The sequence below is a fragment of the Herpailurus yagouaroundi genome, unplaced genomic scaffold (assembly GCF_014898765.1).
Source record: "Herpailurus yagouaroundi ecotype Mexico unplaced genomic scaffold, PumYag 29, whole genome shotgun sequence".
Lineage (NCBI taxonomy): Eukaryota > Metazoa > Chordata > Mammalia > Carnivora > Felidae > Herpailurus > Herpailurus yagouaroundi.
This window is the reverse complement of record NW_024412377.1, coordinates 65,750,505-65,766,349: the sequence shown is the minus strand read 5'-3', so window position 1 is coordinate 65,766,349 and position 15,845 is coordinate 65,750,505. Positions and strand designations below refer to the sequence as shown.

General features: G+C 55.1%; 1 protein-coding gene across 2 annotated transcripts; it reads left to right on the top strand.

The window, feature by feature from the left end:
• Positions 1-381: 381 nt before the first annotated feature.
• SNCB (synuclein beta) lies at positions 382-9,887 on the top strand. Of its 2 annotated transcripts, none has more exons than XM_040445938.1 (6): positions 382-670; positions 1,313-1,442; positions 4,290-4,331; positions 4,555-4,673; positions 8,777-8,866; positions 9,228-9,887. In XM_040445938.1, the coding sequence occupies exons 2-6, from the start codon at positions 1,322-1,324 to the stop codon at positions 9,258-9,260; spliced, it is 405 nt and encodes a 134-aa protein (XP_040301872.1). In that variant the 5' UTR covers positions 382-670; positions 1,313-1,321; the 3' UTR covers positions 9,261-9,887. The 2 variants fall into 2 exon arrangements, with proteins under 2 accessions (XP_040301872.1, XP_040301879.1); XM_040445945.1 differs by lacking the exon at positions 382-670 and adding an exon at positions 1,040-1,173.
• Positions 9,888-15,845: the final 5,958 nt, after the last annotated feature.

Below are 15,845 nucleotides of genomic sequence, written 5' to 3'. Positions count from 1 at the left end.
TACCTGGCACCTGTCTAAATTCTCAATCAACCTTCGTTGAGCGAATCATCCATCATCCACTATTTTACAGAAAAAGAAACTGGCGTTCAGAAAGGAGAGCTGAGTAGCCCAAGGTCCCACAGTTAATAAAAGCACAGCTGAGATTCGAACCCCTTGAATCCCAAAGGCAACTGCATGCAGTTTTTTTTTTCCCTACTCTTGGCACTCTGCATTGTCTCCGCCGCCAGACTCGGCTCCTGGGGTCGGGACGCGAGTCTGACGCCCAAGGGTCCCCAGAGGCGCGTCGGGGGCCGCCCCCGGAGGCCAGCGGGCTCCGCGGAGATGTCACCCTCCCCGCCCCCTGTCAGTCAGGCTGAGGGGGCGGCGCGGCCGCCAGAGGGGGCGCTGAGCTCAGAGCTGCCGCAGCGCCCGAGCTGGAGCCTGAGCCCGAGCGTGAGAGCAGCAGGGCGCAAGGCGCGATCCGTGGCTGGCGACGCACCCAAGGCCAGGGCACTGCTGCGCCCCGGCTCAGGGCCCGCGCCCCGCCTGCTGCCGACGGACCTGGGCGCCTAGCGAGGCCCCGATTCCCCATCCGCCCCGAGCCCACCCCAGCCCGGCCTAGCCGAGCCCCAGCGTCCGCCGGCCGCAGCCGCAGCCGCTGCTCCATCCCAAGCCCGGGCTCAGCTTCCAGGTGAGGCGGCCGCGCTCCGGACGCCCGGGTTGGGGAAGGGCTGGGGATGGAGAGGGGACTGGGCGGGATGGGGAAGGGGCCGATAGCAGAGTTGGGGAACCCGCTGGAGAACGGGGAGACGGCTCCGCTAGGTGCGTGTCAGTGTGCGCCCTGGGGTATGTGTGACTGCTGCTCTGTGTCTGCAACTGCCTGGGTGGCCTTGTGGACGTGCGCCCGTGCCCGTGTTCGTGTGTCAGGGTGTCCGTGTGCGTTTGAACGTCTGCGTGTCCTGTATGTGCACGTGAGCGTGGCGGTGGAGAATGTTTGTGTGTATGGTCGTGTGACTCTGTCGTGTGTGTACGTACAGGCAGGCGCTAGTGCTGCGCGCCGAGCCCAGCACCCTGGTTCCTCGGGGCTGCAGGTTGCAGGGCCCCGGATAACCGAGGCAGTGGATCCTCCCGCGTCCCTGGGTTTCAAGGACGCTAGGACTCGTCGCGGCCCTGTGGCCTCACGCTGGGCAGGGGGTAAGACGGGAGGGGGCTCCCGGTCCAGAAGAGCGCTGGAGTCTCAGGAGGGAGGGGAGGGGGCCCGGCGTCCAAGGGGAAGGGCTGGGGTGAGGGTGCGTGGCCAGCGCACCCGTGCCCGTGTGTTCGCCCTCCCCAGGCCGCCAGGATGGACGTGTTCATGAAGGGCCTGTCCATGGCCAAGGAGGGCGTCGTGGCCGCCGCTGAGAAAACCAAGCAGGGGGTCACCGAGGCCGCGGAGAAGACTAAGGAGGGCGTCCTCTACGTCGGTGGGCAAGGGGCAGGGCTTTGGGGCTACCGGGTTCCGGTTGGAGGGAGTGTGGCTGGGGTCCTTAGAGGGAGGGTGTGGGGGGGGGAGGGGTCTGGGCAGGAGAATATGAGTCAGCAGATGGGGCCGGGTCAGCAGGGGTCACCGAGGACACAGCCAGCTGAAGGAAGCCTGGGTCAGTGATGACACTTATGGGGAGGGGGGAGTGGGGGAAAAGTTGGTGAGGGTGGGGTTCAGCTGAATGGCCGGGGACCAATGTATTGGTCAAAGCAGGTAGCCTTTTATTTTCCCCCTGATTCTTCACATGATTAATAGTTACCTGGAGTTGGAGTTGAGCCCTTACTCTCTGCCAAGTATTGTGTCAAGTGCCATAATGCCCATTACCTCACTTTATGCTCCCGGCCCGTTCCACAGAGGTCTAACTATGGTGCTCAAGGTCACACAGCTGCTGAAACCTGAAGCTGGAGTTCGAGCCAAGCTTTATGAACTCCAAAGCCCCTCTCCTTGCAAGCCCTCCCTCCTGGGGCTCCCTATTCGCCCTCCTCTCCAGCTACTTCCATCTCTGACTTGCTCTGAGGGTCTTCCTGCCTGCCAATGCCTGTGGTTGCACCATTGCCCTCTCTCTGGGACCATCCTCCTAGCAGCTTCCAGCTGTGTCAGGAGAAAGACCAAGTGGTTAAAATCTCTCACCCCAAGGGTGAGAGGAGAGGGAGCCCCCAGGGTCATCGGCATAAGGGGATTCAGGACCCCAAACTGACAATTACTGAATTTATATGGTGGTTCAGAGCTTACTAGTGTGGAGTAGGCAGAATTACCCTTCACGTGTGTTGAAGAGGGCTGGTTAATTCGCCCAGGCTTGTGGCAGATTTGGGATTGTGGCGATGTGCAAAATGTTTGTTGACTTCTTGCTATCTATGTACTAGGAGCTGCTGACTTTCCGGATAGCGATACAGATCATTCGCATAGTGGCATGTGACATCAAGTGGCTGGGATGGGGACCACTTCAGTAGGGGAACCCGAGGGGGTGGCATTTGAGCTGAACCCCAAAGAATAAGGAGCTGGGTGGGGGAGGGGAGTTGGAGGAAGCAGAAAAGGCCTGAAGGAGACAAGCCTGGAGAGTAGAGGGCAGGAAGCAATGGTAGGGGATGAGATCAGAAAAATGGGCAAGAGCCAATTCATGAGAGAGCCCTTGTGGGCCAGGGCAAAGGATTATTACAACTGCCACGAGAGATTGTAAGCTAGGGACAGACATGATCTGATTTCAGCGTAGAAAGGTTCCTCGGGCTTCTGGGGAGAGACCAAATGCAGGGAGGCCTGCCGGGAGGTGGTATAGCTGGAGCTAGGGCACAGGGGATGGAGACAAGGCAGGGGCTTGAGCCCACACCTGCCAGGCCCCAGCTTTGGCCTCCCCCCTGCCTCCCCCCTGCCTCCCCCCTGCCTCCCCTTACCCAGCCCTTTCACTTCTATATGGATCCCTGGCTTCCTGACACAGTCTCCCTGCTAACAGACTCAAAGCACCCCCTTCCCCTTAGTTTGGCACCTCCTACTCCTCCCCCTGCCCAGGAACCCCTGACGGCCCCCTGTTCCTACACATTAAAACCTCAGGTTCCTATAGCCACAGTTCATGGTCCCACCTCAGTCTGTATTTCCATCTCTGCAGATGCACAGACAGCATTGATGTGCTCTGTGCAGGTCCAGAAAGCACACCTCATTGTACCTGTCCGCATGGTTTCTGGTGCCTGAGATACCCTCCCCACCCCCGCCCCCACCCCCACCCCCACCCCCAGTCTCCTTTCTGCATATCTGCCTGTTCCCCATTTGTCAAGGCACAGAGAGTGCTTTCTCCCCCCTTCACGTACCTTTGGAGGCTAGAAGTCCCCTCCCCACTACATGAGTTCCAGGACACCAAATCTGCCCTTCTCTTATCCCCATCCGACAGTGAGCCATTGGCCTGGGGCGTGGCACAGAGCAGGTGCCAACAAATGTTTGTGGGAGGAATGACTGGGTACAAGCAGCCGGCCCCCTGCTGTCTCGGTCTGGCTGACCTTAGCCCGGAGGATCCTGCCTTCCCATGCTGTCCTCTCCTCCTTCCACCAGCCTCAGCCCTACTAGACACCCATTTACCTATTCTGGGGTCTGCCAGCTGTTGCCTGCACTGCCAGATCCTCAGTATAACAGACTCCCCACTTCCCTGAGGGCTCCTGCCCCCCACATCAGATCACGCCATCTTGCCTTTCCCAGCAGCTACCCTCCTAAGAAGGCCTGGCCAATGCCATGGGTGTCAGTCCCCCTGACACCCGTCGTGCACCTGAGACCCCTCACTTCAGCCAGAAGGAGAAATTTGCACCCCAGTTAGGAGAAGAGTCTTTAGTTGGAATGGAGTGGGAGCTGGCGGGGGTGAGTGTCCATAGGTGAGGTGTGGGCAGTCAGGCCTCAAGGACACCAGAGGAACCTTTCCAAATACGAACCTCCCAGCTCCACCCCCACCCCCACCCCCACCCCCACCCCAACCCCCACCTGCTCACCCTGGTAGGACAGTTAAATGAAACCGGGGAAGTAGAGTGCTGGCTCTCAGGCGGCCTTCCCCAGAGGGGTGCGGGCATCATTTCAGGTGGAGAAGGGGCAGACTGTGGGGGAGAACTCGCAGTCCTCAGGAAGCAGGTGTGGAGGGTTCAGTGCAGTGATGAGGGATGTACCTGTGGGATTTGGGGGCCCAAAGAGGCGGTGATGAGGCCAGGATGCCCACTGTTGTCTGGATCCCTCTGCCCACTCTGTAAACCCTGTGCTTGCCAGAGTGTCTGTTCCCTCAGCTCGGAGTCCTTATGTGTGCTCCTTTTTGTCCCTGCAGGAAGCAAGACTCGAGAGGGGGTGGTACAAGGAGTGGCCTCAGGTACCAGCCCAGCCCTGGCACAGCCCCCTTCCCACACCTCGGGCCTGGGATCTGACTGGGATCTGGAGGTGGGGGGCTGGCGGTGGAAAAGGGTACCCCCAAAGATTCCTGAGAGTGTGCTCCACGAGGGAGGCAAGCCCTGGGACACCGCGAGGGACAGATGCATCTATGTCTGCTTTACCTTGGCCCCCAATCCCCTTCTCAAATCCTATACCTGCTCCAGTGGCTGAAAAAACCAAGGAGCAGGCATCACATCTTGGAGGAGCCGTGTTCTCTGGGGCTGGGAACATTGCAGCAGCCACAGGCCTGGTGAAGAAGGAGGAATTTCCCACTGATCTGAAGGTGAGCTTTCCTCTCGCCATGCACACGCACACACACACACACACACACACACACACACACACACACACATGCCAGGCAGGCACACCTGTATGGGTGCCACACCTTGTCTCACGTTCTGCAGGGCCCTGCTAGACTCAGCTCAGAATGAGTCTGCATGAAGTTGTGTATGGGTGTTGTGCTTCCTGTGACAGTGACCCAGATCTGATTGTGTACATGTATCCTGCTTGTGAGCGTGACCTCGACCACTTAGGGCCACGTCTGTATGTCACTGATTGTTCATTCATTTCTTGTCATTCAATATCCATGCCAGAGAGGAATTATTCTAGGGGTTGCCACAGTGAATATGTTCATGGACCTGACACTGTAGTGGGAGAAGATAGACAGTAAGAAGCCAACCAATAAACCAGATGGTTTCAGACAGGGATAAGTGCTATGAAGAAAAGACAAAGGTGATGCGATAGAGAGTCAAGCAGTAAGGGGACTGCTTTAGTTGGGAGGGCTGCTCTGACAAGGTGACATTTGAGCTGACACCCAAGGGATGAGGCAAGCCATGCGAGAATTGTATTTCAGGCAGTAGGAACAGCATGTGCAAAGGCCCTGAGGCAGGCATGAGCAAGTGTTGGCCATGGAGGAGGGGCGAAATATGCATCACATATTTGTGCAGGCATGTTCCTCCGGGGGGAGTGACAGTGGCTGTCCACGTGTGCATGAAGGCAAATACTTTCATTAGAATACACTACAGTGTAAAAGCTGTGATCTCTGAAGCGCTGCAGAGTTGGATTTGAATCCCAACTCCACTGCATCCTGACTGTGTGACCCTGGGCAGATCCCATCACATCTCTGAGCCTGATTCTTTGGCTTTAAGACAGAAGATGAATACAATAGGGCTCTAACATAGATTAGGGATAATACATATTGGACGTTCTCAAAATGTATGTGCGCATCAGAATCATCAGGAGGTCAGGTTAAAATGCAGACTGTTGGCCACATCCCTAGAATTTCTGACTCTCTAGGTCTGAGATGGGACCCGAGAGTTTGCATTTCTAACAGGTACCCAGGTGATGCTGATGCTGCAGGTTCAAGGACCACACTTTGAGAACCACTGAGGTAAAGAGCCTGACTTGCATTCAGTGAGTGCTGAGTAAAAGATGATAGCCCTGCCATCGTATGAGTGATCCATACCTGCCCCCAGGGGCGCACGTGACCACAGGTGTGCATGGAAGTGCACCACCGTGACAGTGCACTCTGTGGTCCTATATGTCTGCCAGACATTCCTTCTGTGAGGTGCTCCGTGTCTGTCCACATACAAGTGCAGACCGCCTTCGTGGGCGTGAGGGTCTCTTCAACTTTTGGTTTGGGAGATTAGGTACATTCTGCATGAGTGTATCCACTGGGCTCCGGGAGGAGACCCCACACCACCCTTCACTGCAGACATTTTACACAACTGGTCCTTTCCCCTGTTGGAAGTCTGGGACTTGACTCAGAAGTTCTGGTTCAAGTCCTGCCTATGCATTTTACCAGCTGTGTGACTTCCCCGTTCTTATTATTATTTCCAGGGACCGCTCCCATTCATTGATGTCTTGTATGGGCAGGCAGTGTTCTAGACACGTTACATGGAGTAATGCCACAACTAGCTCACTTTATAGATGAAGGAACTGAAGCCCAGAGAGGTGAAGTGACTTGCCCAAGATCCCAGTTCCTGCCTGTCTCTCTAAGAAGAAGGTGGTTGGGAGGATAAGCTCAGGTTACATCACCGGAGTAGCTTGGTGCCCCACAAGGCCGGCCCCTGTGCTGGGAGCTGGGGTGCTGGGAAATCCAGGTCTGAGTCTGAGTTGTCAGCCTCGAGGCTGTTTGTGAGAGGCCTTTGCACAGAACCATTTCTCTCAGGCCTCCTTCCTCCTACCAGCACTTGTGATACCTCTGCTCTAAGGGGGCTCAAGATCGTGGATGTCCTCTTTAAACAACAGCCCTTTGGGGTTACCGGGCATGGGGAACCCGTGCAAGTCCAGGATGCACATTTCTGAGTGTCTCCACTTCCCAGCCTGCTCGTGTGCATTATCATGGGACCCTCCCCACATTCCTACTCTCATTTGCCATCCAAAGCAGCTGAGTTCACGGTGAAGTGACTTAACCTGATGCCAAATAGCTAGTGAGTGGCCAGGCTGGGATGTTTTTTAAGTAAACATTTTACTGAGGTACAACGTACACGCAGAAATCACACGACCCCATGAAATTTTCACAGAGGGAACCCCCCCCCCCCCATGTAACCAGCACCCACAGCAAGACACAGATCATCAGCCCCTCAGAAGCCTGCCTTAGACCTCCTTCCAGTCCCAAACCCCCCCAGGCCCAGGCTAGGGTAAGATGAGTGAGGTGTCTGGGGCGCAAAATTTGAAGGGGACACTCATTCTCGGGTCTCATTTGCATGGCCTTGAGAGTGAGTACCTTCTTAACATTTGTACCCTTATTCACCTCGCCTTTGTCCTGGCCCTGCCTCCCCCTCCAAGGGTAATTGCTTCTTGACTTCTGACACCACGAATGAGTTGGGTATTTTTCCACTTCATACAAATGTTATCATCAAGTATATGCTCTTCTGTACATAGCTTCTTTCACTCAACACTGTGAGATTCAGCCATGTGTGGCATGCATTGTCATTCTTCATTCTTGTTGCACATCATCTATCGTGTGATTAGCCATAGTGCACACCTCCATTCTACTGTTGCTGGACATTTGGGTCGTTTCCAAATGATGTGCTCAAGCTATTTGTTTTTAAGAAAGGTTTAAAGTTTATTTATTTTGAGAGAGCCAGAGAGAGGGGGAGCAGGGAAGGAACAGACAGAGACAGAGAGAGAGAATCCCAAGCAGGGCTTCTCACTGTCAGCAGGGAGCCTGATGCAGGGCTTAAACTCACGAACTGCAAGATCATGACCTGAGTCAAAATCAAGAGTCAGACACTTAACCGACTGAGCCACCCAGGTGCCCCACAAGCTGGGATTGTTAATACTGGGTGACTCTCAGCAAACTAATTTTTCCCCACCTCCTAGGTCTTGGTGTACCCCATCTGTACACTGGGGGAAATGAGCCAGGTCAGGAGCTATAAACTCATGTGCCCACAGGGCCCACCTACACTGGCAATGTGAAAGAACTAAAGCTGCCTGGATAGGGGTAAGGCAACTAGACCACAGAGGTGGTCAGGCAGGCCTTCTCAGTGCCAGCCCCCCAGGCTCCCAAGATTCTTACCTCTGCCCAGTAGGGAGGGACCGTGGTTATATGTGGAAAATGGGGAGGTGGTATACCCCCTACCTACAGATTCCCCCAGGGGTCCAGGAGTGTGCCAGCCCATATGTGGCCTTGTGCAGCCGTGCACGCACCCCAGGTTATTGCGTGTGCTGTGGGCAGCTAGCTCAGTCTTGTGTTCGTGCACATACATGTGCTCACCTGCAGGTGGCTGGCCGTGTGTCTGGCAACCCCCTACTTGTGTGCCTGCTGGTCTGCACCCATCTGGGCAGCAGATGCAGGGGGGAGGGGAGAGTCTTAGCTCACACATCCAAGCAACACCATGAGCTGTTGCTTCCAGCTTATCTTAAAATAGCAACCGCTGAAGAAATCAGGCCACACAGGACCCTGGGGGAGGGATGGGTGGAAGGTGGCAAGGGAATGGCTCAGAGCTCCTGCCCAGCCCTGTCTCAGAGCTTCCATCTCCCTCCAGCCCAGAGGAGCCTCCAGGGTTGTCTCTGGGGTCCTGATGCCCAGCAGAGGCTGACACAAGGCAGGCAGGGATAAATGGGTGATTGAGCGTGCTCCCTCCCCATCCCATCCATCCAAGTGATGGAAGCGCAGGCGGCTACCAGGTACTGAGGGGAGGGATATGGAGAGCCTTGTTTCCCCTTTCCACTCCCAGCTTCCTGGTGATCTGGGGTGATTTCACCCCTCACACCTTCACTCCACTTCTGAGGCACTCCAAATAAACAATTTAATGAGAAATTCTGGTTGTACTGCCAACAAAGCCCAGCCTTCCCCCAATCAGCCAAAAGCTTCCCAGGGTACAAATTTCAGGAGCATCTCCAGCTGCCCTCATGGCCCTGTCCCTTCTCTGCCTGCAGCCAGAGGAAGTGGCCCAGGAAGCTGCTGAGGAACCACTGATCGAGCCCCTGATGGAGCCAGAAGGGGAGAGTTATGAGGAACCACCCCAGGTGAGGGGTGGCAGGGCTGGGTGGGGCTTTGGGCATCCTAGAAGATTGCCACTATCCCCAGCTAGGGTGGGAGGACCCTGGTAGGGTAGGGTTGGGCCAGGGAACTTCATACCCCCCTTTTCTAGAACCAGGCCCTAGGAGGTGGCAACAGAGAGGGAGGACAGATGGCGCCTAGCACTGGGCCCCAGGCACCCCTGCCCTGGAAAGTCCCAGCTTCCAGGTTCCTCCCCTGCCCAGGGAGAGGGGCGTGCACTGTTCCTCCTTGAAGAGGAGGAGTCTCAGGGCCAGAGCCTGGCCACTTGGTCTCCAACCACTTCCTCTTTTGCTCTTCCCCACTCCATCCCCCATCCCTCTACTGCAGGAGGAGTATCAGGAGTATGAGCCAGAGGCGTAGGGGCCCAGGACGGCCCCCCCCCCGCCGCACATTTTCCCCCCTGCCCCCCGCCCCCCCCCCCCCAGAGCCAGGGCTGTCCTTCTACCCCTTCCCCCCAAACACGAGATCTTCCTTTGCTCCGAGGGGCTCCCTTGGAGCCTGTGTTGGTGTCTGTCCATCTGTCTGTCCTACCCGCCCGCGTCCAATCCTGGGGCGCGGACAGGGCCGGGGCTGTTGCCCCCACGTATGTTGCCCTCCTCCCCACCGCATCCCGTCCAACGTCTGCGCGGGTGTAGCATGTTCTATGTATTTTTAAACGAAGATCAGAAAGCGACGGCTCCCTCCACACATCCCCGACAGAGACTCTCCGAGGCCCCCCCCCCCCCGCCGGCCCGGGGCCCCCCGCCCAACTCCCACAACGATCCCAAGAACGTTTGTTGTTTTGTTTTGTTTTGTTTTTTAAAACCAAAACCAGGAGCCAGGCTGTGCCATGCCCCCTCCCTCAGCCGGCCCAGTCCGAACGCGGGCGTCGTGTGTCGTGATTGTGGCATGGAGAGTCCCCCACCCCCCGTGTGAGCGTGTCCTGGGTGGGCGGGCCCGGGCGCCTCCCCCCTTCGCGTGTCCACGAATAAAGCCAATCTGTCTGTAGCCGCCGCCGCATGGGCAAAGGCAGGGTTGGGAGGTGGGTGGGGGCCGCCGACCGGCTTCCAAGTCCCAGACTACAGGCCTGGCACCCTCAGCCCAGGTACAAGACTGACCACCTCGGGCCTCAGTTTCTCCATCTCCTATCTTCCCCTAGGATGACCTGGAGGGAGAGGGTCTACGCAGGCTGGGAACTGCTGTTGGCTAGGAGTGAAGGTGGCCTCAGGCGCCACCTGCTGGACCGTAAAGCGCCTGCTGGGGTGCAAGGCTAAGGGAAGGAAGCCCAGAGCCGCACGCAGCAGGGCTGGGTGGACGGGCTCACACCTCTCTGCACACTCAGAGTAGGGACGCGGATGATAACGCACGCGCAGACATGTGTACGGGTATCCTGGTCCTTGCGCGCCAGCCCGAGTGTACGCACCTTAGCAGGCGCGCACGAGCAGACACGCGTGCACACACACTGATTGGCACGTGCAGACTCGCGCGCGCACTCAGTCACACGCGCGCCGCAGAGGAGCCCTCGGAAACCAGCAGCGCGGGCACTGAAAGACCCCACTTGCGCGCGAGCAGAGCGTTTACAGGTGCATCCCGCAGCGCACACCTAACACGGAAAAACCCACCCAAGGGTAAGGGGAATGGCAGTTGCCCCAGAAGGAGGCAGAGCTCGGGCAACCGATGTTGTATCCCTCCCGGAAAGGCGTCTGAAGGTTTTCGGCTTCGGCTGAGGTGGGCGAGGGTACGCAGAAAGCTGGGAGGCCGGCCAGGAGCCCTGAGAGGATCAGGATCGGCACTAGAGGGCCCCCAACACCGTCTAGGTGTGGGGAAGAAGGGGGCGGAGCCGCCGCGGTGAGGCGCAAAGGCTCCGCCTCCGGCAGGGGGAAGGCGCTGTTCTGATTGGCATAGAAGCGCCAGCTGAGGCTCCGCCTCCACCGGTGCAGCGCTGCGGCCTCTTTTGCCGCAGTGGCTCTCTAAACCTGGCTCGAACGGAGGCCCCGCCCCCGCCCTTGCGGAAGCCCCGCTTTGCTTTGCCGCAGGGGCCCCTAACCTGGTCTGCGCAAGACGTCACCCCCTTTTCTCCCGGATGCGACCTCCTTTCCGACTTTAGCCCTACCTCGCCCTTTAGACCGCGGGGCTGGTAGGAGCTTGCTCTATTTAATCAACTCCTAGGTGTTAGCGCTTCGTGTTTCCCTGAGTCGTTGGGGCCTGGAGATGGTGCCAGGGCCGCGTAGGCCTTGAAAGCTGCAAGAGACCCGTCCGTTCGGGTCACCTTGGCCTTCAGTGTGCGAGCCATGATTTCCGGAAGTAGGAGGCAGCTGGCAGACGTGTGCGTAGGGAGAACAAACCGGTGGGCTCAAGATTCTCTGATTCAATGTGTGGGTGCCAGGATCTCAGATCCCTTTTGACTGAATTAAGATACTATTTACAAACTCATAGTTTGCAGGGATTGCAAACTCGTGGCCTTCACGTTAACCGTGGCCTGTGGAGATGTTTAATGTGCTGGCACAAGGTTTAAAGGTTTCTCATTTGATTCCAGTTAATGACAGTCCCTTTCCCTCCCCATTGTATTCATCTCATCCACTTCACTCATTTTAATGAACTACCTGGCTGGTAAAGAATGTAAGTTTGCCACCTCTTTTCCAGCTACCATCACCTGATCCCCATTTTTAGATGCTAAAATCAGGTACACCATCTGGCTTATGGGGAGGTTTATTCTTCCTTCCTGAGTGCCAAGCCACGCACCTGGTTTTCTGAACCTGGTTTTCTGCTCAGAGACCAATGTTGTCATCTGACAGGGTCACTTTAAATGCATTCCAGGCACAGGCCCAGATGCATCAGTGGAAGATACCAGCCCTGTGTCAGAGGGCAGTCCTGACTGTGGGTACACACGTGAGAGGACACCGCTGATGGGTTCCTCCCTTATGAAGGGATGGAACCATTTCTCAAGTGCCCAGTATGTCCCCAGCATCCAACACTTGTCTCCATTATTTTACTTGAAACCATCCTCAAGGATTCCTTGTTATTTTAAAGCCAAATTTATGGATGAGAGAATGGAGGCCAGACAGGCAAAGTTACCTGTCCTAGGTCATATTTCTGGGAAGTGGCAAAGTCCACATTCAGCCCCAAGCCTGAGTCCAAAGCTCACCTCCCTTGGAATTTTCCAAAACGACTTTCTCTGGGGGAGACAAAAAAACACCAACAATAGGGAAACGTGGAGGCAGCCACAGGGCAGAAATAACAGACACTTGTGCAATTTCATGGAGCCTGAAGTGAGATGAAAGGGGTTGAGCTGTGTGGGCACACTTACCTATGTGATGCAAGTGTATCTGGGTCTACACGTGTACATGGATGTTGCTTGAGTGTGTCATGTGTGATTATTTAGTCGTTCAACAATGCCTGCTCTGTTCTTAAAAGTGAAGGGCTGCAGGTCGATGCCTTGAGAGAGCTCACATCCTCTGGATCCACGAATACTTGGAATAAGATAATTTTGAGTTTTATGACAAACGTAAAACAGAGTGATGTGATAGGATCTGACAAGGAGGGGTTGGTGACCAGTGTAAAATTGGGGTGGTCAAGTCAGGCATCTGAGGTGAGGTTAGAGCTGAAACCTTAATGAAAAGGAGGTTGGCATGGGAAGAGCTGGGGAGCAAGGGCCCACCTCTCTGTTGGCCAGCCCCACCTCACCTGACCCACTCCTTCCCTTCCTTTGCCGGTGCTCTTTCTTCTACCTGGACAGTTCCACCTCTACCTGTTGAAATCCTTCCCTCCTCTGATCTTAGTCCGTAGCCCTCCAACCAGAAGTGATTTATTTCTCCTCATCACCCCTGTGCCACCCAGCTGTGCACAGAGAACCCACACCCCACACCGCACCCACATTAGCACTCAGAGGGTCTTTGCTGGCTGGCTAATCTGAAAATTGCCCTCTTCCCCCGATGAAGAGCTGGGGGCTGTCCTGGTGTTCCCACCATTCGCCCGTCTCCCTCCCGGCCTCCCCACCCCCATCCCTAGTAATGTGGTTCCACAGCTTTCTCTGGAACTTTATTTTTGTTTTCTCCCTTCCCTATTTATAGCTCTCTCCCCTCCGAACCATCCCTGCATCCATCCTGTTGCCTAGAAACTGGCTCTGGGCTGAGGGTGGGGGAAGGCCAGGCCCGAGCCCAGGCAGGGGGGAAGGAAGAGCTGTCACCCACTCCCCCTCTCAGCACCGCCCCCAGGCTCCCAGAAAGCCACTCCGCCCTCTGCCCAGCACCCACAGCTGTTTTATAAAAGATAAATCAAAATGTAAAAAAAACAACAGCTTTGGTGAAGTCCTTCACAGCCTCTAAAGGGCATGATGCGTGTGATTTCATTTGTGCCTCTCAATAGCCTACCCTGCCAGAGGCCTGCACCCATTTCTTCAGATGAGGAAACTGAGGCTTTGGTAAGCAAAGGACCCACAGCTGAAGTCTTCTCAGTAGAAACTCCGCAGCTCTGGATTTTTTAGACTTGGGATATTGGCCTGAAACACTGAAAAGAAAAATTTTTAAGTATTAAAAAAATAACATGATCCATGAATTGCAGAGGGTAGAGAAAAATGTCATGATCACGCTGCACACTAAGCAACCGATCATGCCTCTGCCATGACCTCCACAATGCCCCCTCCCAAACCACTCCACCATGCCCCTTTCGATGCCCCAACAATGGTTTCACCATGCCTCCCACCATGGGCCCACTATGCCACCTCGCAGTCCCCCTACCATGTTCCTACCATGCCCCACGATGCCCAGCTGTAGCTCATCTCCGGCCCTAACACTTATCTTCCACAGATTGGACCAGGAAGCCTGAGCTTGGCTCCTGGCTCTGTCATTTCACCAAGCGGGGTGACCCTGGATGGTTCGTGGAACCTCTTTGAGCTTCAGTGTGCTCAGCTCAAAAGTAAGGATACTAATTTCCACCATGGCACTAATAAGAGAATTAAATGAGATACCGATGAAAAAGTGCTTTGCAGACGGTGGATTGCTGAAACATGTGAGTGATCAATTAGAATAATAAATATTGGGGCACCTGGGTGGCTCAGTCAATTAAGCATCCGACTTCAGCTCAGGTCATGATCTCACGGTTTGTGAGCTCAAGCCCTGCATTGGGATCTGTGCTGACAGCTCAGAGCCTGGAACCTGCTTCAGATTCTGTGTCTCCCTCTCTCTCTGACTCTCCTGCTTGCACTCTGACTCCCTCTCTCTCTCTCTCTCTCTCTCTCTCTCTCTCTCTCTCTCTCAAAAATAAACATTAAAAACAATTTTTTTTAAGTTTAGAATAGTAAATAGTGTTATTGTTGTTATCATCAGGGCCAAGAGATGGGGCAGGGGAACCAAAGTGGGCCCTGGGATCAGAGAGGGAGCCCACAGCCTGTGTCCAGGAAGAAGGGCCTCTTTTCCTGGAAGTATGCAGGACAAGGGTGGAGACCACCTGAGAGCACCTGCAAACCACTGAGCAGTGGAGTACGGAGCCCCAGGTGCCTGATTCCTCTTTCTTTCTCAAGTGCCCCTGTTCCCTGTCCCTATCCCCGGCTTCCCCTTCTTCCTGTCCCCCATCCCAAGGCCCACTTCTGCCTTCAAAACAAGCTCTCTGGGCAGAATGGGGAAGAGGCCTGCCAAGGAGCAGCTGGGCCATGATTCAGCCTGAGTCACCCATCCAAATCCCAGGGCCGCCCCCAGCTGGGCCAGGGCCTGCAGCTGCCAGGGGAAGGGGGCTGGGCAGAGGGAGGGAGGGAGGAGCCTCTGTGGGCAGTGGACTGTGCTCAGAGGTGCCTAGTCCAGGAGCTTTCATGAATATAGGGCAGTGCTGTGAGGGCCCGGGTGTGATGCATATGAGGAGGTGGGGTGGGGAGGTGACCCCATAGACATCTATTTGGGCTGACTGAAGAGGTAAGGTTTTCGTCTGTGTGTGTGTGTGTGTGTGTGTGCTTGCCTGCACATTCATGGGGTGTCACATGTCTATCTGACTAAATGAAGAAGGGCTAATAGTGTGGGCAGAAGTTTGGCTCCCAGCTCTGTCGCTTTCTAGCTGTGTGACCCTGGCAAGTTACTTACTCTCTGAACTTCTGTTTCCTCACTTATGAAATAGGAATAATAATATCAATCTCAGATGGTTTTCCTTAAATGGTTTTTAAAATGTTTATTTATTGGGGCACCTGGGTAACTCAGTCGGTTAAGCCTCCAACATGTGACTTCGGCTCACATCATGATTTCATGGTTCGTGAGTTGGAGCCCCGTATCAGGCTCTCTGCTGTCAGTGCAGAGCCCGCTTCAGATCCTCTGTGCCCCTCTCCTGCTCATGTTTCTCTCTCTCTCTCTCTCTCTCTCTCTCTCTCTCTCTCTCTCTCCCTCCCTCCAAAAATAAATAAACATTAAAAAAATAAAATGTTTATTTATTTTGAGAGAGAGAGAGAGAGAGCATGGGTGCAAGTGGTGGGGGTAGAGAGAGAGGGAGAAAGACAATCCCAAGTAGGCTCTGCACTGTCAGTGCAGAGCCCAACACGGGGCTCAATCTCACAAACTGTGAAATCATGACCAAAGCCAAAATCAAGAGTCAGATGCCTAACCAACTAAGCCGCCCAGCACCCCCACTTAAGTATTAAATGTAATAAGATGATGACTGTAAAACATTTAGGCAGCCAGTGAATGGTACGATACTACCACCACCATCATCATCTAGAGTATATTGGATTATACAGTGCTTGCATGAGGATGGACATGTATCTGAGTGTTTGTATTCCTGTGTGTCTGTACAAGCCTAGGTGGGTAGGGGGTCTGGATGAGTGTTTCTTAAAGGACTGAGTGAATGTGTATTGTGTGTGTGTGTGTGTGTGTGTGTGTGTGTGTGTGTGTATCTGAAGCAGAGATAAGAACTCTTCAGAAAGTGGGTTTATATGGCACTGTCTGCCATATGATCCACCCCCTTCCCCCCCCCCCCATATCACACCTTCCC